Source organism: Microtus oregoni, unplaced genomic scaffold (genome assembly GCF_018167655.1).
Source record: "Microtus oregoni isolate MIOR12 unplaced genomic scaffold, Mior012 000015F_ref0000493, whole genome shotgun sequence".
In the NCBI taxonomy this organism is placed as follows: domain Eukaryota; kingdom Metazoa; phylum Chordata; class Mammalia; order Rodentia; family Cricetidae; genus Microtus; species Microtus oregoni.
Genome location: NW_024543074.1, coordinates 22,639,113 through 22,663,239, shown reverse-complemented (window position 1 = coordinate 22,663,239; position 24,127 = coordinate 22,639,113). Strand labels below are relative to the sequence as shown.

The window sequence follows — 24,127 nt, the reverse complement described above, 5'->3', positions numbered from 1 at the left end:
GACCTGGGTTCAGTTCCCAACACTCACATGGTGACTCCCAATCATCTGTAACTCCAGTTCTGGGGGAAATGATGTCTTCTGACTTCCACAGGCACCAGCCATACACGTGGTACCCTGTTCATGCAGACAAAACACTCGTACACAAAAGAAAATTTAAGATGTCTAAGTATTTATAGCTAATCAGCTTTCTCAACCCTGTATTTAGTTTTGAGCCACTTACCTGCAGTTTTGGTAAAATATGACTTTTATGATTAAAATTAGCTGTGTGTAGCAAAAGCTGTAGACTTTGTCTTATAAAGAATGGCTTTTTCTTCATTCATCTCTTCATTAAATATCAAGTGCTAAAATAAATATACCACTTACTTCCTACACATTGGTGGAGTTCTGCTTGTATAAGGAACAAATTAGCTACTTAAAAAGAAGCTTGGCTTTCTGTAGGACAAGTGATGATCACTCAGTTGCCAGATGCTCGTAAGGAAGGGACTCTATTTTTAAGATTAAAGTTACCAGACAGAAGAAGAAGCCTTGATTCTATCGGTCTGTGAATAAAGGTGGAACCCAGTCAGCTCAGTGTGGTGGTGCCTTTAATTCTAGTGCTCAGCAAGCTAAATCAGGAGAATTAAGAGTTTGGGGTCGACCTGACTACATAGTGAAACAAACAGGACTGGAGAGAGGTGCACAGCTGATCAAGCGTCTGCTATGCAGATGCGAGGTCCTGGGTTCGAGCTCCAGAACTCAAACCACACCAGGTGATGGCGCACACTTTTGATCCCAGCTCTCAAGAGGTAGAGCTAAGTATATCTCTATGAGTTTGAGGTCAGCCTGATCTACATAGAGAGCTCCAGACCAGTCTGGGCTACATAGAGAGATTTTGTCTCAAAAAATAAAACAAATAAAGCGAAGAATATGACTGCGGAGAATTCTACCAAAATATGGCTTTATTGTTTGGGATTATTATCTGTAATGGGAATGTTTTATTTTTTAATATAATCCACTTTATAATCGGAAAACAATACAAAATGTCATCTGACTTAAGCAAACAGTCACCCTGTTGTGGAGTTACCTGTGAAAATGAAGACATCCAATCTTGTTAGTCTTTTTTTTAATTCAGGAAGGCAGCTGAATCTGCACATAGGAATTTTCTGGCTCTTCTCACTTCAAGGTAATTTCCCTACTGGCTCAATGTCCTTGAACAGTTTTAAAGCATGAATTCAGAAGTGCTTGCTTAGCAATCTATATTTTTCACTTTTTACAAAGAAACATGTATGTGAAAGTCCCCAAAATAGGAACTAATAGCCAAAGGCAAGCACTTTATAAGCAGCTCTTTGTGGAAGTTATGGTGTTATCGACAGGATCACGGTGCACAAGAGCTAAGACTGCCTGTGGTGTGTGGCTCTGGACACTGTATACAGAAACCATGGACCCGGGGTGTGACCGTGCTTCCTAGAGGACTGGCTGTTTGCTTCTGCAAATAGACCACGCTAGAACCCAGGAAGCCGAAGTCTGGAACTGGTTTAGGCAGGTTAAGGCCAATCAAAGATATCTTTAATCTAACAGGTGCTTATTATGTTAGTCAGCCTCTGTCACTGTAAAAACCAAAACCCCAAAAAGGTCAAGGCAATCCTAAAGGAGGATTCGTGTTGGCTCACAGTTTCAGAGTTTCCACTCAGGGTCATTTGGCACCACTGTGCTCGGGCTTGTGGAGAGGAAGGGAGTACACAGCCTAGCAAAGCTGCTCATTCATGGGGGTGGGGGGGGGGGGTCCAGAGAGGGAGAAGGAGAAGGAGAGGGAGGGAGGGAGAGAAAGAGAGAGTTTTCAAATAAAATACAGCCTTATGGTGACCTTATAGCTAAGCCCTCCCTCCTAAAGTTCCCAGCACACCCAGAAGTCCACTAAACTCTAAGTTCATCCGTGGATTAATCCCTGGATAAGGTCAGAGCCGAAGGGCCCACCTCTCCACATTACTGTACTAAGCACCCTGCCTTCCACACAAGCCTCTCACGGTGTCCCGCACTCAAGCCAGAGTACTTACTGAGAAGTTTAACAGCAGAGAACTGTGCTTCGGGCAGCCAGGAACAATAATCCCTTGTTGTGCCCAGCACATGAAGTTCTGATTCATGACTTGGTTGTCCAAGCCACCCTGTGAGCAGGTAGAGACCCCTCCACCCACCCACACACCATGTTATAGTGGAGCTGAAATTGTTTTCTCCATGTTACACAGCTTATTAGTTAGTTCCAAAGCCAGAACAGGATTCAGGTTCTCTGAACCCAACCTCAGTGCGTCTGCCATGAATTCCTCCCAGATAGTCACTACCACCTGCGCAAACAACAGGCGTCCATCAGGGCAGGGCTGTACTGACCCGGTGTTTATTGAGTGCAGCGCGCAGGAGAAACTAAGAGGAGAGTGATTAATTTCTTCCTAGCCACACCCTCAGCCCGAATGGCAAGTCACCTCATTTCTGCCATGTGGCTTTTTATGGGTGTTCACCTAAAGGAAACAATGGTTTACAAAAGGCTGTCACCCTCTTCCTCCTTGTGTGCCTCACTGCATCTTTCTTGGTGGCTCCAACCCTTTGCTCTCAATTGTTGTAATTATCTCTCTGTGTCTACTTGCCCTTGACTTGAAACAGACCTTGGTTTATTCCCTAAAACTCTATTTTTGTCTCTCTAAAAATATATATATTTATTTTAATTGTGTGTGTGTACATGTGTGTGCGCACGCACGCATGCGTTTGTGTGCATGTGATGCAGGTGCCCTCAGAGGCCAAAAGAGCTGCAACTGAAGGTACAGATGGCTGTGAACTGCCCTATGTAGGTTCTGGAAACTGACCTCATGTATTCTGCAGGAGCAGTGTGTGCTCTTAACCACTTAGCGGTCTCTCCAGCCCAACTTGGTCTCTCTTGATTGTCTTCCTGTACCTTTATCTCCTGGCCTCTTCCCATCAGTTCATCTTCTGATCCTCCTTCCTACTCTTTCTCTGTTTCACCAGTCCCTAAGTAACAAAGAAATGTGGCCCCAAACAAAGTAACTGACTTCAAGATTCCATCTATAACTGACTGACTTAAGATTCCATCTATAACTGACTTCAAGATTCCATGTTCTGTATTAGGGTTTTAAAAGGATAATATGAAGACAGGGGTGGCTCAGGCCTTTAATCCCAGCACTCGGGAGTCAGAGGGCAGGTAGATCTCTGGGAGTTCCAGGACATCCTGGTCTATAGAGTGAGTTCCAAGACAGCCAGGGCTGCAAAACAAAACAACAACGAAAAGCTTATGTATGGATGAGACCTCCAAGTTCTCATTCTGGAGTTCAAAGTAAAGGTGTTTGTGTGTGTATCTCAACTGTTTCCTTGTAGGAACATTTTCCTGGACAGGAAGCTGATCTCTTTGATGAAGGGGAGTAGCCCACACAGCACATATACGGTAGTCACCTGGGAATTCACAAATATTTCACAATGAAGCAGATATTTTCAGTTTATATCTGGGAAGCAGTCATGGGGAGAGTGGGGAGAGCTTCTGTATCCTGTCTCCTAATGATGTCCGAGCAGCCTAAGGAACGGGATAGAAAATCCAAAATGGAAGACAATGTACTCCTCACACAGCCCTCCCAAACTAGATCTTTATGAATTTCCAGTTCAAAGAGGGAGACTGTGTGTGGCTCACACTGTCTGTCTGTCTGTCTGTCTGTCTGTCTGTCTGTCTGTTTGTCGAGGCCAGAAGACAACCTCAAATGTCATTCCTCCAGTGCCTTTCAGCTTGTGTTTTTAAGATAGATTTTTTCATTGGTCTAGGCCTCTCTGATTGCCCTGCCTCTCTAGAGCTGGGCTTCAAGCTCACCACCTGCCTAGTTGATGTTTGACCAGGGGCTCTGAGGGTGGAATTCAGATCCTTAGAATTATGCAACAGGTGCTTTACACTTTACCCAGCTGTCTCCCCAGCTGCCCTGAGACTCTGAATCTGGCATAGGAGTCTTAACCTAGCATCTAGCATCTGAGTTTCAGTCTTGCTTTTTTTGAAACAGTCTCGTTCCATGGCCCCTGTTCACCTGGAACTTGCTATGTATTTCAGGCTTGTCTCAGACTTACTGCAATCCTTCTGCCTCAGCCTCCCAAGTGCTAGGATTACAAGTGTGTACCATCACATCTGACCCACATTTCACTCTGGAAATCCATATAAGCAGCAAATTGTAAACTTCAGAAACCCCACCACTGTGGTGTGAAGCTGTTGAAATAACCCTGGAACTCAAGTCAGGAGGTCCAGGTTTTAAGTGGAGTCCTTTCATTTCACAGGGTGGCAAGTCAGCTTCCCATCCACACTGAGGTTTCTTAGTGTAGGAAAAGTAATTAATCATATGCTTACCTTTGCTGTTAATAGTAATATGCAGGCTGGGGGAAAAGCGCAGGGGCTGAGAGTGCTTGCTGTGCAAGCATGATGACCTGAGTTCGAATCCCCAGCGCCCACAGAGCAAGCCAGGAGGATTACAGGACTTGCTGGCAGCCAGCCTCACTCCAGGTTCAAGGAGAGATCCTGTCTCAAAGGAAAATGGCAGAGAGTGACAGAGCAGGACTTTGTAATTCCTCTGGCTGTGCCGATGTGTTATGTGGGTGCACGTGCAAGCAAATACACTACACATGTGCACATTTTTAAAAAGTAGCATTTGAGCCCATAAACTCCATATTCCATGCTTAAACTTGTGAGTAAACAATGAGGATTAAACTTGCGAGTAAACAATGAGGAACAGTAGTTACATAGCTTTTACTCTGAAAGCATATTGAGAAAGGCTATTACTCTTCATTATCAAGTTTGAAAGCAAATAGTCATTAAGCACGTTGACCTTGAAGGTAGAAAGTACTAAACTCAATCCCAATTCTGCTGCCAGCAATGTGACCACAAGTAATTTTTAAATTGCTCCGGCCTGACTCTCCCTTCCCCTCCGCTCTCTCACACAGCAACAGCTTTGAGGATTTAATTAACACAATCAAAGTGTTTGATGTGGTGCCTGGCATACAGTATAGTTCTCAACATAACAGTTTAAAATTTCAATCGTGCAACCCTTGAAAGGTGCCCAGCTTAACTGGACAATAAAATACAAAGACAGCTCTGGGGAGGCAGAGGCAGGTAGATCTCTTGAGTGTGAGTCCAGCCTGGAATACATAGAGAGTGCCAGGCTAGCCAGGGCTACATTTTAGAGAGACCTTGTCCAAGGCGAAAGACAAGCCCATTAGAAAATGAATTTATAAATCTGCCTGGAAGGAAACAGAAACCTTTGCAGAGGAGATGTCTGGCAAGGCTTGAAGTGGGCTGGGAGTGTAGCTTGGTGGTGGAACACACGCCCACCCAACAAGTGCAAGACTCTGGGTTAGATACACAACATGGGAAGCATCCTTTGAGGGATGAACAGCATTTTAGATCTACTTGTTTGTTTGTTTATACTTTGGTGCCCCCTCCTCCCATTCCCTTAGGGCTTGGTGCTTTTGGTTTAGCTTTATCATTTCTCACAGAAGTTTGATTACTGGAAAGTCAAGTTCAAATCAATGCTTGTTCGCTCTATACCAAATCAATCTAAACATTGTGGTGGCTTCTGTGGGCACAATGTTGGAAAGTTATTTTTCTCCTATTTCTACATATGATACACCTGTTGTTTTGTATTCATTTCATGAAGGCATACTAAGGGTTTAGTGGCCAGCCTCCTGTGTGGTGCACTGTCCTGACCACTGGACATTGCTAGCATACTTGTTACTTGTGCTAACCTCTCCTAGCCAAGGTATGGAGGACTTAGAACCACTTGTCACCGGGCGAGCGGAGGTGACCAGGATGCATGGATAGGGTATAGAAAGTGGGATGCAGAAAGATGTTTTCCGGAGAGAATGGAAAGCTCACAGGTGGATGTTCTTTGTTCACGTGAGAGTCTTTTTTTTTTTAAATATTTATTTATTATGTATACAGTATTCTGTCTATATGCCTGAAGGCCAGATGAGGGCGCCAGACGTCTTTACAGATGGTTGTGAGCCACCATGTGGTTGCTGGGAATTGAACTCAGGACCTTTGGAAGAGCAGGCAATGCTCTTAACCACTGAGCCATCTCTCCAGCCCCCCACGTAAGAGTCTTATTTGTGAGACACCCTGGTACCAAACTGGAGTCCTTTTTATTTACCATTTATGTCAGCTGTACACTGAGGAAGCAGAGATGCAGCCTGCCCTAAGTGGACAAAACTCCCGATTCTCTTTGAGCTTTGTTACTTTAATGTTAACTAAATTCGCATTAGCAACATGTAGAGAGATATGAAGAGTTGTCTTCTCCCGAATGATCACAGCCTAGCAATAGTTAAAAATAGTAAAAATAAAAGTAAAAAGGGACATTACCTTTTTGGGGGGACGGGGAGCTCAATACATAGCTTTTGGAGCCTGTCCTGGAAACTAGCTCTTGTAGACCAGGCTGGCTTTGAACTCAGAGATTCGCCTGCCTCCAGACTCCCGAGTGCGCCACCACTGCCCGGCTAGGGAAATTACCTTTAAAGTTAAGAAAATCTCAGACTCAGTAATCAATTATATACAAATTGAAACAAGCAAAAGCTATGTTCGCTGTATTTCTACATCATTAACTGAATGTTAATTTATTGGCATCTAGCAGAAATCATCTGCTATTTATTTTATAGAGATCCCGGTATCAAAAGAGTTGGAAAAGCTTTGAAGGGTTTGTATCCAGCTTCCTCCTCATTCCACAATTGAGGAAATCGAGGCTCAGCTGAGAGAGGCCGAGCTCAGCTGTTCCTGCCAAATCTCTCTAACGAGACTTTAGAGAGCATTTTTGATGCTGGTGACTTAAAGAGACCTGTAGTGTCTTCCAATTGTCCTGGGCATTAATGAATCTTAACACCCACCTTCTCACCCCTCCTTCCCACATAATCCCGCATTTAGGTTAGAAGCTACAAACCAAAGCAGTCTCTCCTAAGAGAGAGTCATTTCGGCGATACTGAAACGACTGGACTGTCCAGAGAGTTTCAAGATGCTAAGCGAAAGTAGAATCATCTGGCCCAAGAACTGTTAAATAAAGGGCACAACTGTCATCCTCAGCACAGTTGCCGAGATTCGCGTAGTATCTGGACCCAAAGTCAAGAGGTCTACTAGTACCACAACAGGGAGGGAGGGAACGCAGGCTTTCAAGCCTTCTTGGCGATTCCTGAGAAGCCACTCCCTGATGGGCAGAAAGGCCATTTAGGACTCCCTTAGGAAACGACGATGCTCGGTGGATGAGGGCAGACGGCCACAACCCGCCCGATCCTTCGGCCAGAGACGTGGGCGCCGTGGCGCGCATCGCGCCCGGGTGCACGTCCTGCAGGGAGGCCCCTGCACGCGCCCGCGGTGACAGAGAGGGGACCGGGCAGCCTCGCGGCGAGACCCCGCCCCAGCTCCTGCCCGCGCCTATCGCGGCCGGCGCGTTGGTCACGCGGGGGAGCGCCGCGGGCTGGCGGCCAGTGCTGGCGGGGCCCGGGTGGCGGCGGCCGGGCGGGGCCGGCGGAGGTTAGAAATAGGGAGAGCGGGCCGAGCCGCCAGCCCCGAGCACGCTGCGCAGCGAGCCGCCGCACTCGCACCCGCACCCGCACCCATGCTGCTGACGCTGGCCAGCGGCGCCCTCTTCTTCCCAGGGCTCTTCGCGCTCAGCACCTGGGCGCTGCGCCGCTCGCGGCCGGGATGGACGGACGACGACTGCCTGACTGTCGGCACCAGGTACCGCGGGCCGGGCTACCCGCTCTGGCGGGGCGCTGCCCTCCGCTCCGGGCCTGCGTAGGGCGGAAAGGGGGCGACGGGAAGCGCCCCTCGGTGCGGGGCGGGCCTGATCGGGAAGGGCGTGTGCTTCTCCCCGCCTGCTGCTCCTACTTGGGGCATCGCGACGCCATGGCTGCCCGGGAGAGGCAGGTTGGAGAGTGGGGCTTTGTGCTGTCCGCAGTCCTGGAGTAAGAACGCTTTCTGCTTTCTTTGCTTTCTCTTCTCTGCCCCACCTCAGGCTGGTGTCCTCCGTGCAGGCAGTGCTGGCTACCGGGGCGGGGCTCATCATCATCTGCTCCTGCAGCAACGTGGTCTCAGACAGGTAAAGTCTCGATCACAGGTGGAAGCAAAAATACCCGGGCTGAGGGCCCCCTCCCCAGCATTTTCACATTTTAGTGGCTCACAGGCACTGCCTTTGACTTCCTGGTGGAAAAACCTGTGCACCCTAATTAGTGTCCTCCTCGCACTGCTTCCATCATTCCAGCTTAGGGGAAGCGAGGAGAGTGTGGAAAAATGCTAGAGCGAGAAACTGGGCCTGACTGAAGACTGCCGCGTTAGAGGACAGTGTGGTCCAACGGTCCCTCTTTATAAGGAGGAGTATGGTTTTTGGTTCGTTTAAATGCTTTCACTGAGTTCTCTCTCTGGAACATTCTTAGCAGAGAGAGTAGCAGTGACTGTAGCCAACCCCTTCTATTGGCAGCCTAAGTCCACCCTCGCATTCCCTGCAGATGCTGCTCTTGCTTTTCCTTTGCTCAAGATAATGAAGCGGTTTCTGGTGCTTTCAGAAAACTGACACATTTGTGCCCAAAGTCAGGTCAGACAAATGGGCTTCTATGGCGCTTCAGTGAGACAAATTAAGACCAGAGTGGGCCATCCTGTTTAAACATGAGTAGTGGCAGTGCTTTTGCTTTATCTGTAGACCTGACTAGCTTGGAACATGTGGCAACCCTCCTCCATCTGTCTCTCAAGGGCAGAATAACAGATATGTGCCACCACACCACGACCGATTTATTTATTTATTTATTTATTTATCTTCCCACTTGGCTCTTTGAACCACTCTTTCTTCCAGAGAAGTTTAAAGGACAGGCAGACGTCCAGAGAAAGTTGGGTAGCTTTTCCTGATTTTCCACCCTGCAGTGTCCTGTTTCCCTGCTGGAAGAGGAACCAGAGAGAACAAAACTGTCTCATGCTGGCCTGGGATCTTACTTGGGATTGATCGTGCTGTCACCATTTCCTGTTTGCCCTCTCAATGTCTCTTTTTCCTTTTGAGACACGGTCTCATTCTGTACTTTGGATTGGCCTCAAACTCACCGAGATCTCCCTGCCTCTGCCTCCTCAGTGCTGGGATTAAAGGTGTGGGCCACTATGCCTGCTCTTGGTAGTTATTTTACTTGAAATGTCTCTAACAAGCAATGAGTCCATTGATGGGCATTAGAATAGGTCTTGGATATTTGGGCCCAGATAGATGTTGGCTAATCAGTTTGCCTACAAGTGTAGTATATGTGCCATTACTATTTACTTGCCTTTATTCCATTCTTTTTTAGATGAGCCATGTTGTGATAAGTGTGGAGCTAGTTCGGAATAGACTCTCACATGGCACCCTCCCTAGATTCCCAGTTCTGCTTTTCAGTGGACTGGCTACTTGGGAGATCACCCAAGACAAGGTGAAAAGTACAGACTGGATCCTAGACATGGATTTAGACTCTCTGGGGAACAGAGTGCTTCCCAAGTACTGCAGGCGACCTGATGGTTAGGTAGTCTGAGAACTGTACAGCGTGTTTCCTCTTCTAATACGATCGCTCAAAAATGTACTATGTGGGGCTGGAGAGATGGCTCAGTGGTTAAGAGCATTGCCTGCTCTTCCAAAGGTCCTGAGTTCAATTCCCGGCAACCACATGGTGGCTCACAACCATCTGGAATGAGGTCTGGTGCCCTCTTCTGGCCTGCAGACATACACACAGACAGAATATTGTATACATAATAAATATTTAAAAAAAAATGTACTATGTGAATCTAATCCTCTCTAGCATAGGACAGATTCTAATTTAAATGTTTCTTTAAGTTTCTGTATGATGCTGGAAAGTACAGGCATGTATGCTAGAACAGTAATAGACCATCATTTTGGCTCAGCAAATGTTTCACTCACACTGGGCAAATTAATAGGAACACATATGCCCCAAATCAGTCGAGGAAATGAACATCTTTTGGCCCAGCCTCTCTTGGAATTTAGTTGCTATAATGTGGTCCTTGAAGTCCAAGCCCATTTTTAGACACACATTTAAAAAGAATTTAAGTAAATTTATTCATTTAGTGTGTGTGTGCGAACCATGTTGTACTTGTGGAGGTCAGACAACTTGCAGGAATTGATTTCTCTCCTTCCACCATGGCCATTCAGGGGTCATCAGGCATATTAACCCACTAGGCCATCTAGCTGGTCCCAGGCATCCTTTTATGAATGAATGGAACTCAGGGTTAACCATAGGTAAGGAAATAACATGGCCGGGTGCTTCCTACGAACTCTACAGTGGGGCATGGAGAAGCAAGAGAAAATGTGTAGATCGAGAACTCTGAAACTCCAGCTGTTGAGCAACTGAGGAGTTAAACTGGAAAGGTTGGACTTGTGATTTAAAACGCCTTCCAAACCAGTTCCTTGGTGGAGCTGCTGAATCATTTGGAAGTTTATCTCCATCAAAGTCAGTTTCTATCAAAATGCTTGAAGTCTACTGTAGATAAGGAGCTGAGCCAGGCAACTGGTTACGATAAACTACATGTCTATATAGGCAGAATGGATTCCTACTTCTACTCTTGGCCCTCATAAATTTGCTTTGTAATTTAGAGACCCCCTCCTTAACTGTCTCACCCTCTTCACTGTGAACTGTCCAAAGTAATGGCTGATTGAGAAGAGAAGAGCGCCAGAGAGGAGACACTTTGTGCTGCATCGATATTCGTGGCTATTCTCTCTCCCTGTGTTTTCTTTTAGGCACTGGCTTGCCAGAGAGTATGTCTGGTTTCTGATCCCATACATGATCTATGACTGCTATGCCATGTACCTCTGCGAATGGTGCCGAACCAGAGACCAGAAACTCAGACGTGCCACCATTTTCCGCAACTTCCTGATTGAAAACCGCCTAATGGTCACACATCATGTGGTCATCCTGTTTGTCCTTGTACCTGTTTCACAGGTATGGCCTCTCAGGACCGCAGCCTCAGTCACTGAGCCGGGTGCCTTGGTCATTCCTTAGGAGTTGGGGAGCCCTTTCTTCCCTTTTGTACTATGCTGGCCCTCCTGCTAATTACTTCGTTGGGTTCAGTCTTCCATGCAAGTAGTGGAGGAAAACCATACCACCTGAAATGTTTGTGACTCCTGGCCTTCATTGTTAGTTTGTAAAAGATTTGTTTCTATTGTATATGTATGGGTGTTTTGCCTGCATGTATGTCTGTGTACCACTTGCTGGACTGGAGGCTGCAGGGGCCAGAACTGTTGATTCCCTGGAACTGGAGTTATTGATGGTTTGAGCCACCATACAGGTGATGGGAATTAAACCTGGGTCCTCTTGAAGAGCAGCCCATGCTCTTAACCCCTGAGCTGTTTTCAGGCTTGTTTTTTTATTATTTGTTTTTAGTACAAGTAATTAAACTAGCGCCTCACTCATGCTAGGAAAGCAGTCTACCCCTCATCCTACCCCCAGCTCTCTTTTTACTGTTTTGAGACAGTCTTAAGTTGCTCAGCTTGACCTTGAACTTGTAGTCTTCCCACCCCAGTTTCCCATATAGCTGGAATTATGGACCTGCACTACCAATAGGCTTCAGCATTATTTCTTTTAGAGATTATGTGCTTTATTTTATTTAAGTGAATGTACAAGTACCTGTGGAGGTCAGAAGTGGCTAGAAATCCGATTAGTTCTGAATTGCCTGACATGGGTGCTGGTAACCAAACTTGTCCCCTGGAAGAGTAGCAAGTGCTCTTAACCATGAGCCATCTGTCCAGCCCTATCTGTTTAATTTTGAGACAGGGTCTCACTATGCAGACCAGGCTGTTCTCAAATGTGTAGCAATCTTCCTGTCTCTTGAGTGCTGAGGTTAAAAGCATGCACTACCACATCCAGCATTCTATTTTCTTAATTATTTTGTATGTCTGTGTATTGGCACAAGGGTGGAGGTCAAGGGACAACTTGGAAGAGCCAGTTCTCTCCTTGTACCATATGGGTCCTATAGGTGGTATGGGGGGTCAGACTTAAGTCGTGAGGCTTATAGGCCATTGCCTTTACCAGCTGAGCCATCTCTTTTGCTCCAAGTCTTCTTATCCCAGCGCTATTGAGCAGGTTGTTCCATCAGGTAGGCTGCTACTGTAGGAAGAATAAAAGGTACTCCATTTTGTAAGGACTTTGCCTTCCAGCACATACTTTGTTGTGCTGAATAAGCCCAGTGCCTTTGACACACAGAAGCAGGCTACTGAGTTCCTCCCTGTTATCGCTAAAATCAGGTGAAGCCTGCTGTAGGACTCAGTGAGCCTGTCCGCCTTTGTCTTTGGATCCTCTCCAAGTGATTGCCAGGGAAGCAGCAGGATACTTAACTGGATGGCCACTTGCCTATTAACAACTTTCTCCCTTCAGGGTCTCAAGGTTCTCTTTTCCCTAGAGCCTTAGTTAGGATTTTCCTTCCGGTGCTTTCTTAACCTCCACCTCTCAGTCCCTTTTCTTCTCTCTGCAGAAGCTCAGGGGAGAACTTGGAGACTTCTTTGTCGGCTGCATCTTCACAGCAGAACTGAGCACTCCATTTGTGTCGCTGGGCAGAGTTCTGATTCAGGTGCGTATGAGTGAAGCAGCAGATGTGAGGCAGGGGAAGAGACCTGCACTGCCTTGGAGAGATCTCAGTGCTAGGAGATGAGACCCTTTGACATGGGTCCAAAGCAGGCGCATGAGACTTGATCTGACCCGAGTTACACAGACACCTGGCTACAATTTAATCACTTGTTCTTATACACCTATAAGAGTATATAAGCTTAGGTCAAATCCAGCATCACTTTTGGTAAAATGACGAAGCTGTAGATGGTGACTGACAGCTCAGTAGGCAAGACAGCTTGCTGCACAGAAGCAGTGTTATCCCCTCCACCCACGCAGGGCAACATCCAAATACCAAGCCAGAAGCAAGTGACAGCTTGGTTCTTGTAAGCCGGGCATAGCTGTGTGCGCAGCCTGGCTGAAAGGGTGAGCTCTGGATTCAGTAAGAGACCCTGTCCCCAGAGTGAGGGGATGGCACCCAACGTCTGGCCTCCACAAGCACATGCATGGGCCTGTACACCTGCTTTTGTGTGTCCGAGTGCCTAGCAACGTAGCACCATGGGCCTTGACTAGCGCAAGAACCTGCTTGACTGCGGTGAGGCTGGGTTCCATGATGACCCATACTCCTGGTGACCTTGCGTTCTCCTTGTTTTTCTCTCGCAGCTAAAGCAGCAGCATACCCTCCTTTACAAGGTCAACGGAATCCTCACGCTGACCACCTTTCTGTTCTGCCGGATCCTTCTTTTCCCCTTCATGTACTGGTCCTATGCCCAACACAAAGGAATAAGCCTGCTCCGAGTACCATTTAATATCCCTTTACACTGCAACGTGGCCAATGCCGTCCTCATCTCTCCCCAGCTCTACTGGTTCTCACTGCTGTGCAAGAAGGCAGCCCGGCTCTTTGACACTGCCAAAGCCAAAAAGGATGGTTAACTACTCTCAGGAGTCAGGCTCTCACACTAGCTGCTGCCTCTACTCAGTATTCCAAGGACCAAATTGTGCCTGGGGGAGCTTCTGCCTTCTGGATATTGATGAGCCTCTGGATTTGAGGTTTTCTAAGAATCCCCAGTACCTTCCCCTCTAACCTGCTCCTTTTGCAAAAGCACCTCCCTTCCCCCAGTGGTAACTTGGATCCTGTCAAACCTCCACTGCAGCAAAGTAGTCTTAATGCAAGCCTGAGGAGCCTTCCTTGGGCCTATGGTAAGAGCTCTGGGAGGTGAAGCACTGCTATCCTCACTCAGGGCAACATCCATAATACTGGGCCAAAAGCAAGTGACAGCTTGGTTCTTGAAATAGTGTCATTTTTTCCAACACTAGGAAAAACATTGTGGGTGTGTAGTCTTTTACTGTTTACTAGACAGCCCTGGTCCTCTCATTGGTATATCAACAATGAATTCTCATCCTACTGACTTCCAGTCAGAAGGGCTCGCTGACAATGGGCAAGAGGCAGGGCTGAGAACCTGAAGCACTTGAGTAGGTCAGGAGGCCAGCAGAGGCCCGCAGCTCCGCTGGCTCACTTGGTATAAAGACCAGTAGCACAAACTTGGGAGCTTGTTGCAAGCACTCACCAACACCATTCCCTTTTTCGCACAACCTCTCATACCGTTTTCTGTGCCCACATAGAAAGCTGGCCTAAAACTCCAGGGACAAAGTAAAGTGATGGCTTCTGTAGTGGATTACCGGGTCATCCCACTCTGACACTGCCTTTTTAATTCAAGGCGGATACCGATGTCCACTCCAGCCCTTGAGCTCTCAGCCAGGCCAGTGTTCTAGCGCTTCCTGAAGAGACCCATTTGTGCTGAATGTGCAGCCATTCAGCCACAGAAGACTAGAGAACACGGGGGCAGCCGAGCTGGCCAGAACATGTCCTGTGGACCAATGTGGTAGCTGTGTACAGCAGGATCATCCCTCGCCACAGGCTGGGTATGAGAGGACCTGCTGCCACTTCCAGGTGGCAGCAAAAACACTACAAGTGCCTTATAATTCACTGTCCATGGACTTTTAAAGGACTGGATGATTATGTCTCAAATTTTGAGTTTCAGTTTTTAATAGGTGCCACTTAAAAAACCATAAAAATGCTGTTTTGTGTTTTGTTTACTGTCATTGTATCCATAAGTCATCCATGTGGTGATTAAATTGCACTAAATTCTGTTTATTGTCAAGTGTATTGGCACTGGCTTCCTCAAACATCCTGAGATCCAGCCAGACTGACTACTGTGTGGGGTACTTCCTAGTCTAATCATGGAATGTGACTGACTTCCAGGCAGGCCTTACTCATACCTTAGTCCAACATGTTGGTTCAAGGTACCAAAGGATTCACAGAGCGTGCCGAGAGTTCAAGCTCAGTGTTCACTTGTAACTTCTTCCCCTGGTGAATTCCAATTAGGAGTTGGGAGGGTGGAAGCCTGCCTGTTGACCACAGAACAGTTTACTTTAGGTGGGAGAAAATAAGCCATTTAAAATGAGGGTGTGGATATGCAGGACGTGATGGGAGCTTTTCTCTCATCCCCCTAAATGATACCTCCCTAACCAGTTCTTAAGAGTTGTGTAATACCACCCTAGAAACTCTTTTTTTAAGCTTCTGCATGCATTGTTACCTCTGCCATTCATTCATCAAAACCAAGGCGCCTCTCCAGGCAGAAGGTAATCACACCCCACCTCCAGGGTTATCAGCTGTTCACCTGGGTGTGCTGAATGGATGGCTAACCCTTAACAGTGTTCTTGGTTAGATCCTCTCACAAAGGTGCAGGCCTCTCTGGCACATAAGTTAGAACCAGTGCCAAATGAGCCCCTTTCCACATGGGCCTTTTTTTTTTTTTTTTTTTTTTGAGAAAACCTTGGGGAAAAAAAGATGAAATACTAAATGCTTACGCATCTCAGGCTGGCCTTGAACTTAAGATCCCTCTCTTCAGCCACCCAAATGCTGGGATTATAGGAGTGTACTGTTACCAAGACTAGCTGAAAAGAAAATAGAACCTTGTATTTTTTTTTTTTTCCTAGTAGGTAGCTCCACCTTTGGGCTTATTGCCAAATCTAGGTGGAGAATTTCAGTTACAAACATGTTCCTCCCCAGCTGGACTTTTTTAAACTTTCAGATCTTACTATGCCGTCCAGGCTGCCACCCTCAGCCTCCCAAAGGCTGGCGTTTCAGGTGTGCACTCCCACACCTGCTCCACTGGCTTGACTTGATCTTAAAGATTACCTCAGCCTAACTTTGGAGCATATTTAAGCCCAAACTTCTGAGAAAGGCTCAAGACAAGATGAAACCCAAAAGAGTTTTATTGTAGTATGTGGCAAGTCCCTAAGAAACTACTTTTTTCAGTGTTCTCTGTTCCTGGTGTGCACATCCTCACTAACCGTCAGGTCTGTTCTCAGTTCTGGGCCCTGCAGAAACACCATGTTGGAGGTACAGCACCTGTTCTGCCCTCCACAGGTCAGAAGTTGTTGATCTTCTGTAGCAGGGTTTGGCGCCGCTCCTCGGGGCTAATGTTCTTCGCTATAGACTTTAGGAAGCGCTGCTCATCGACCTTCTGGAGCAAGAAGCTGACAGAAGGGTTGGTCTTGCTTAGGGTTTCATAACAGGTAAGGATTTCCAAAGCCAGCACGTACAGGGGCTCACAGACCTCCTGGGGGAGCATGGCCATGATGTGCAGAACATGACAGAACATCTGGGTATATACAAACAGGGTTTCCTGAGTCAGGTCCCCCTTTCGTCCCTGGCCCTCCAACTGCATCAGCCTGATTGCATCCAGGATACCGGTCAGACTGCTACAGAGGAGTCTGACCACATGGCTCCAACCGTCCATAGGAAGCCAGTTACAACAGCTCTGGCTGCAGAGAAACTGGAACACTCTCAAGGAGAGAACAGAGAGTTGAAGCTCTTGGGCAAAGGGCCTCAGGTTGAGTAGGGGAACAAACTGAATATACTCCAGGCTGTAAGGGACATGAAGGAGCTGTTTCTCCAACAGCTTCCTTGTCAGCTGCTGAAGGTACTGCCATTCCTGGGGACTACACCAAGGCATGACTTGTACCAGGGCCACCAGAAAGCCCTTGCTAAATAATCTGACCTCCTCGGGATTGCACACATCCACCACTAAGAGGGAGAGCATCTCTTCAGAGACACTGCTGGAGATGGAGCAGCACTCCATCCAGGCGAGAAGCCCCGTGCCAGGCCCATACCCTTCATGGGCCTGAGAGGTCCACTGGGCCTCAGAGAGCTTACAGATCTCAAAAAGGGTTGCCGGCACCTCACACTTGAAGTGTCCTTCAAAGAAGTTCTTCAGTCTCAGGCCCACAGTCCAGTCTAGCTGGTCTAACTTGCGGTGAAGCCAGGACAGGGACTTGGCCCAGGTGTCTGGGGAGAAGGTCTCTGCATTGGCCAGCACTATCTCACAGAGGAGCTTCAGGATGTAGATCACAAGATCCTTGCTGTCCAGAGTGAGGCAGCGCTTCTCCCGGGGGAGCTGCCAGAACTTGCTAAAGCTATCCAGGAGTCGGCACAAGCTGAAGAGCAGCGGAAATGGGGAGCAGGTTTGCAGCCAATACTCCTCCAAGCCTGCATTGGCTTCAAGGGTCTGGATGAAGAGCTTCAGACTCAGGCCTACCTCCTCCATGTCTAGCATCAAGAAGGGCAGGACAAACTCCTTCAGCACCTCATCAGGCTCCAGAAGAGCAGCAACTGGGATTCCCTGAGGTTTCACGGGGTTCATCAGGCAGCTCACCAGCTCCAGAAATTGCTTCTCTTCTTTGGGTGTAGAGAACTTTGTCCAGACAGTTTCTTTGAGGCAGGACACCATGAAACTGCTATGTGGCTTTGGCCCTTGTGTTTCTGTGAACTTCAGCGCAGGGAAGGCAGTGAGAATCTGAGCCAGGAACCTGTGAGTGCCAAGATTGGTCACAGCTATGCTGCACATCTTCTTTACCACTACTTCTGGGTAGAAGATCACCAGGCGGGCCATGGAGGTCACTGCTTTGGCCAGGCCCTGTTCAGAGCTGCTCTGTGCGAGCTGGTTAAATGTTGTGTTGAGGTCTTCTTGAAAACCCTCCACGTAAACAGACAACCTGTCTGAGAGGCCCTTTGGCCCCCAACAATGCAGGACGCCAGAAAGGACTTTATTTTTGTCTGGTAGGGAGAGTTCTGCGTAACATTCCAAGGTCAAGCAAATCACCTGCTTGATCTGAGACTGGGGGATAACCCTGTTAGAGTTGATGACTTCCATCACTGTTTCCAGCAGACTCAAGACCAAGTCAGGTTCCCTGAAGAGAGATCTGTTGTTAACCAGGCAGGCAACCCACTCATCTGAAAAGGCCCACTTCTTCTCAGAAGCAAAAATGTAGCACATTTCCATGTGCCGGTCCATCTTCTGCTCAATGATGGCCATGGCAATGGAGGCAGTGATGTCCTCGAGGCCCTTGTCATTCAGGACTTTGCTGGTTTTTCTCAGGAAGTCCCTGACACACTCAGCCAGTTCACAGACCACCTGCCTCTCCTCCTTGGACATGCTGGCAGTATCCAGGTAGTGCTTCAAGTTCTGGCTGAAGGAAGTCAGACTGTCACACAGCCGGTAGGTGTCATAGTTTGTCCCCTGACTGCTGTTGAGCATGTCTTGCAGTTCTGTACCCCACTCCTGCAGCAAGTTGTGCATGAGCTCAAACCCCATGAAAACAGTCTCACTGGGGAGTTTGGCCAGCGAGGTGAGGCTCACGTCCCGCTCTGCCTCCTTTACCTTGTCGGCCAGGGCCTGTTGATGGTATGGGTTCTGCGTGTCCGAATTCCATACAGAGATCACTGTGGCTAGTTTGTCTAGGTATATGGTGGCAGATACCTCCTGGGGGTCATCCTCCATCAATGCAAACACATTCAGCATGTCAGCCAAGTTAGCTAGTGCACAAGACTTCATGCCGAGGCACAGAATTCTATTTTGGATTTGTTTCAGCCCATTGAGCAGCATGGCCAACAGTGGCATGGTGGGACCTATGTCTGGGTCAGACTTAAACCTCTTTGGAGGATGGGAAAACTCATCTGAAGACGGCAAGTATTTATGGGCCATCGTCCTGAACTGGGAAAGCAAGGGGTCCTGCTGGTCACCCTTGTGCTTCATCATTTCCCACCAGACATCCAGGAAGAAGGCGACATCCTTGGAAGAAGTATCAATAGCCATGTGTTCCAGAAAGTTCTGTAGTTCTGAGCGGCAGATGGTGGTAGGCAGGGACATTAGGAGCTGAATGAAGAGTCCAGAAGCTTCCAGAGACTTAAGTAGCTCAAAAAGGACTGTGTGGTTGATGGTAGGAATCATGTTGCCCACAGAGAAGAACACATCTTCCTGCCACCGAGTGTCAGTGTCAGAAGGACTGACGGGGGAGGGCTGAAGAACCTTCGCCCAGATGATGATCAGGGCTTTCTTCTTCCAGGCAAATGGCTGGGAATGTGCTGTGGCTGAGGAGATCTCCTTCAAGGCCTCCACAATGGGCTGCCCTACATGTTCCCAGTCAGACTTTGTCAGCTGTACCAGGTCTTTGGGGTGGAACAGCCGCTCGGCCATCAAGAAGCCCCCATGCAGAATAGTCATTTCCTCACAAATATTCAGAGGTCCTGCACAGAGAAGCCAAGAGCTAATGAAGTTTTCAGAAGTTTAGCAGAGGCTAAGAGAAACAGCCAGTGTTGTCTATCATTATCAAGGTTAAGGACGACCTTGACTTCAATGGGAGAGGAAGATGTGGTTAGTAAGAGCTCCCGAAGGGAACTTGACTGAGGAAAAAAACCCAGTTTCCAAGATCTCTAGCCTGAAAATTAGGAGGACGATCGTACCACTAAAAACAGGCAGAGAGAACTGGGCGGTGGTGGCGCACGCCTTTAATCCCAGTACTCAGGAGGCAGTGGCAGGAGAATCTCTGTGAGTTCGAGGCCATCCTGATCTACATGATCTAGTTCCAGGACCGGCTCCAAAGCTACAGAGAAACCCTGTCTCAAAAAAACCAAAACAACAACAAAAACAAATAAATTAAAAATACCCCCCAAATAAAAAATTAAAAGCAAGCAGAGAGGGATTCAGAACAGGCTTCTAAATGTCTTTTTAAGTATTTTAGTTATCTGAATTCACTGGAGCTAGAGTTACAGGTGATTGAGAGCCACCTGCTGCAGGTGCTGGGGACTAAATTCCAAGTCCTTTATAAGACCCTTCCATGTTCTTAACCACTGAGCTCTCTCCAGCCCCCAGGACAGATTTAAAGGGGAGAAAAGTTCAGTTCTGGTTATTTGGAGTCTGACAGAACATGTAGTGATGTCCTTCAGCAATGGAGCGAGTTGAGGAGAAAAGGCCTGATGTGAGTATGGGCAGTGCCAACACAGACAAGTTGATGGAAACCAAGGAAGTGACTAAGGTCCCTCAGCAAAGTGACAAGGAAAGCCAGACTGCTGAGGTGACAGTGCCACCAAGTATGCATTAGAAGACTTGACAAAGGACAGTGACATGACTCAGTGCACCAAGCCTGATGACCCGAGTTTGATCCCTAAGCCTAATTCAGCAAGAGAGAACCAATTCCTAGAAGCTGTCTTCTGACCTCCACTGATGGTACCCACAAATACACACACAGAATGTAATAAATACAAAACAAAACCTGAGCTCTGTTGGATGTGATGACAGACGGCAGGTCCAACACTGGACGATGAGCAGTCTTCTGGGTGGTTTTACTATTTTATTTTACTTTTTCTGTTTGAGACAGGGTCTCACTATGAACTTACTGGCTTTGAACTCAGAGATCTGCCTGCCTCTACTTCCTATGCACTGGGATTAAAGGCATACACCATCACACCCAGTCAAGCCTTTGTTTTTGAGCCCAGAGCCTTACATATATACTAGGCAAGCTCTACCACTGAGCTGTTTCCCCTGCTCTGCCTTCCTTCTTTCTAAGTACACTCCTGCTAATGGATTTCACCATTCTGGATCTTACAGGAAAAAGGTTCACCCAGTGGTTTCTTCCAGACAAAAAGGAGAAGCTACCAAAGGTTCTGGCTCTCTGGCAGGAACCAGGAAAGTGGTCATTCATTCACTGAGCTAAGAACTGATACATTTAAAGGAAGGCAATATTGGAATTTAATCAGTGGATTTAAATTCAAGCTCAGTCATTCAAAAACGTGACTTTACACATTACCGAGTCTGTCTGCATATGTGAGACTACAATCTTCATGGTATAACCATGAAAATCACATGACACACCACATACACTAATCACACTTTCGGAAATAATTTGGAACTGTTACCTTCTGGAAACATCTTTCAGGGATGGGAGAATGGAAGGGTTATAAAAGAAATCTCAACAATAATCAGACTACCAAGAGCCTGACTTAAAGGCACAATTGTTGGCAGGACCAGTCTCCCCACTCTTCTGTCTCCACCAGTGCAGAAACAAAAGGGCACAGGTCTTTATCAAAGTGTGTAATTTGGCCTAGAAACCACAGCAAGAGTGTAACAATTAACAGGTCATGGTCATTGCTCCTGATAACCCCCACCCATTCCCAGGCCTCAGAGGTGCCCAACCCTTCCCTCAGTCCCTCATGCTCCCAGGAACATCTCTCCCCCATTCTCGTTAGCCACGGGGTCAACAGCAAAAACACTGACTCCAGTGGCTAGTTGTGGTGGCCCCTGCTTCTAATCCCAGCTCTAGGGAGGCAGATTTCTGTGAGGTCAGCCAAGGTACATCGTGACCCTGTCTCAAACCTTCCCTACGGGGGGGATACTGACTCCAGGCAATAACAAATCTCTTGGCCACTAACCATTTACACACACACACACACACACACACACACACACACACACAAATAAAATAACACCTTCACACCAACAAACATAATAAAGTTAAGTAAATAAATAAAAAAAAGTTTTAAAAAAATAAAATAAAATAAAGGAAAAGAAAAAAAAGTCAAGGATCAGCCTGCCTGTTAACTCAGGCCCGAAGGCAGGGCACCTTGGCTTCCACAGTAGCAGTCAGGCTCCAGGCTAGGTTCCTGTGGCAGGGTTCTTTCTGGTTCAGGTTGTTCTGCCTTCCCCCAACACCATTCCCTTATGATTGTAAATTCAATTTTATTGTATTTATCAGCTTAGCTGAACAGATGTCTGCCGCCAAACATGTACCTTTCCGACACTTGTGTACACGCGGCCCGACAAAGTCGCAGGCTTGGTTCATGGCTAGGGGAAACTGAAAGGCTTTATCAGTAGCTGGTGCTAGGAAGTGACTGCTTACTCTGGTAGGCACTGGGCTGGGCTTGGTGGCATACTTTTTTTTTTCGAGATAGGATCTTGTTATGTAGCCAGGAATGGCTAAAACTATATAGACCAGGCTGGCCTAGAATTCTTGAGATCTTCCTGCGTCTGCCTCCAGAGTACTGGTTAAGACATAGGCCACCGCACCCAGCTTTACACCTATAAAATCATTTCATCATCAAAGTAACGTCTTGAGGATTATCCTGTTTTAGAGCGGGAACCTCGAGGCCCAGACACAATTTATGATGGGTGTCTAAACCAGCGGAGTCAAGCCATGGCACAACTCTTCACAGCTGCGGGGCACGAAACTACCATTCCAAACTAAAGAGCTGGCTAGGGACGAAGACATTTCTCCACAGCGTATTATTTGCAAATCTTGGAGTACCTCCCAGGACGGCCTCCCCATCTTACCCTCTAAAGAGTACACCTAGCAGGGTGGGGAGGCTTGGCAGATGGCCACAGATTTCTATCAACACCGCTCTCCTTCCAGTCCTCGCCTGGGAGGAGACTCCAAACCTCAGATTCAAAAGTGCCACCTTAGCTGCTGCAACCCCGCGCGCAAGCGAGGGCTGGGGGTCACAGGTGTGCACAAGGCACCATAAGGCGCCCAGTTATGCACGTGATCTTAAAATGAAACTCCACGCCTCTGGGAGGAAGACAGGTATCAGCATCTCTGTTGTGTGGACCAGGAGACCTGATAAGAAACTTGTTCACTGACTCGGCAGTCACCCAATAAGGAAGAACGGTCCGGACGTCCGTCCCTCCCAGCCCGGCATTTCCGAAACACGTGCAGCAGTAGCCCTGTGCACTTTCAGGGGCGCCAAGGCTACATTCGCCCGCTGTTTTCTAGTGGGAAGAGACCACGAGGGACGGAGGGCCAACACCAGGCGGGGCCGCGGGCTGGAGGCCGTCCTCGCGGCAGTGGGACTCCAAAGACTCCTCAGACCCCCAGTCTCCAAAGCGGGCTCTGAATAGCGCCACTGGAGGAGCGCAGGCCTCGGCCCACCCTGGATGTGCTTTGCGGGGCGCGGCCCGAGGGCCGGAGTAGGGAAACGCGAACCCACCTAGGTCCATGGCGGCGAAGCTGGCGGCGGGACTAGACTGCCCCTCCCACTCCGAGACCGCGAACGCAGCGCCACGGCATAAAGGGCGGAGCTACAGGCGCGTCACAGGCACCGCCCACAGCGCGTCTGGGCTTCCGAGAGGCACTCCGCTGACCGGCTGCCGCCCCGTGCGCACGCGCCCTCCGCGCCCTCCGCACTCCTCCTCAACGAACTCGCGGCGTCGGGGGCCGCCCAAGTCCACAGCGCCCCCTTTCGACCCTAGGCTTCCCAGCCGTCTACCCTCAGGTACCATAAGCAGGCTCCTGGCGGAATCTGTCCTCTTGAAGCCAGGAGGTCCAATTCCTTAGTCCAGACCTCTCACCTTCACCCAGGAACCCCGGGCAGCTCCCGCCCATAATTCATCCCTACGGAATAGCCTTTCCCCGAGCTGCCCGCTAACCGGCAGTGGATCCACGGGGCTCACCCCTCCCTGTCCAGCCTCTGAGACACGTACAAATACTCAAATGCTTTTCATGCTGCACTGTCTTCTATAGGCAACAGCAACGTCAATTTTCAGGGCTCATAGGCGCCTTTGTAACTATGAAGGGCATTCACACTGGAAAAAGCACTGTGGGATAGGACCAATAGAATGGATTCCTGGGCTGCAACTTGTACTTTATCAAACACACACATTATCACTTTGCCCTTTCTTTCCAAGGTCTAATAATCAATCACCCGCTTTGCTTATTTCCAACTCTCTTCTAGTACTAGGTATCACTCAGAACAGAGAGGCTCAGCCTCTGGTGTGCCAATGAGCCAAGTGGAGTTTGAAATGGCCTGCGCGTCCCTCAAGCAGCTGAAGGGTCCTGTCAGCGATCAGGAGAAACTGCTGGTGTACAGCTTCTACAAACAGGCCACCCAGGGCGACTGTAACATCCCTGTCCCTCCAGCCACAGATGTGAGAGCAAAGGCCAAATGGGAGGCGTGGAATGTGAACAAAGGGATGTCCAAGTTGGATGCCATGAGGATCTATATTGCCAAAGTGGAGGAGCTGAAGAAAAACGAGTGTGGCTAAGGACATGTTGGCCAACACAAGGAAGTCACATGGTTTCACTGGTAGGGAATGGGCTTAAGAGTTCTGATGGCTGGAACACACTGAAAGGGTAGCAAGGTTAGCGGAGACATCAATAAATCACCTTAACCGCAGGAGAGTGGAGTCTGTTACAAAAAAAGAAACTGTGAGGGGTCTGAAAAGGGGTTCAAATGTAAAAGCAG

The 24,127-nt window shown here is 48.1% G+C and overlaps 3 protein-coding genes across 6 annotated transcripts in view; 2 read left to right on the top strand and 1 right to left on the bottom strand.

The window, feature by feature from the left end:
• The window catches only part of Tlcd3a (TLC domain containing 3A), a 28,231-nt gene extending 13,531 nt beyond the window's left edge, over window positions 1-14,700 (top strand). The window contains exons 1-5 of one of the 4 annotated variants that reach the window (XM_041663870.1): window positions 7,364-7,729; window positions 8,007-8,090; window positions 10,749-10,950; window positions 12,482-12,574; window positions 13,213-14,700. In XM_041663870.1, the coding sequence (XP_041519804.1) occupies window positions 7,608-7,729; window positions 8,007-8,090; window positions 10,749-10,950; window positions 12,482-12,574; window positions 13,213-13,482 (771 nt within the window). In that variant the 5' untranslated portion in view covers window positions 7,364-7,607 and the 3' untranslated portion in view covers window positions 13,483-14,700. Of the gene's footprint in view, window positions 1-7,363; window positions 7,730-8,006; window positions 8,091-10,748; window positions 10,951-12,478; window positions 12,575-13,212 lie in introns of those variants that run through there. The other 3 variants (XM_041663869.1, XM_041663871.1, XM_041663873.1) reach the window with 3 other exon arrangements.
• Window positions 14,701-15,810: 1,110 nt separating this feature from the next.
• Window positions 15,811-22,932, bottom strand: Gemin4 (gem nuclear organelle associated protein 4). Its single transcript, XM_041665794.1, has 2 exons — window positions 22,874-22,932; window positions 15,811-19,141 (listed from the first exon to the last, which is right to left on the bottom strand). The coding sequence occupies exons 1-2, from the start codon at window positions 22,881-22,883 to the stop codon at window positions 15,984-15,986; spliced, it is 3,168 nt and encodes a 1,055-aa protein (XP_041521728.1). The 5' UTR covers window positions 22,884-22,932; the 3' UTR covers window positions 15,811-15,983.
• Window positions 22,933-23,047: 115 nt separating this feature from the next.
• LOC121457171 (diazepam-binding inhibitor-like 5) lies at window positions 23,048-24,063 on the top strand. The gene is made up of 2 exons (XM_041665913.1): window positions 23,048-23,158; window positions 23,618-24,063. Exon 2 carries the CDS (start codon window positions 23,664-23,666, stop codon window positions 23,925-23,927), a length of 264 nt encoding a protein of 87 aa, XP_041521847.1. The 5' UTR covers window positions 23,048-23,158; window positions 23,618-23,663; the 3' UTR covers window positions 23,928-24,063.
• The last annotated feature ends 64 nt before the right edge of the window (window positions 24,064-24,127 follow it).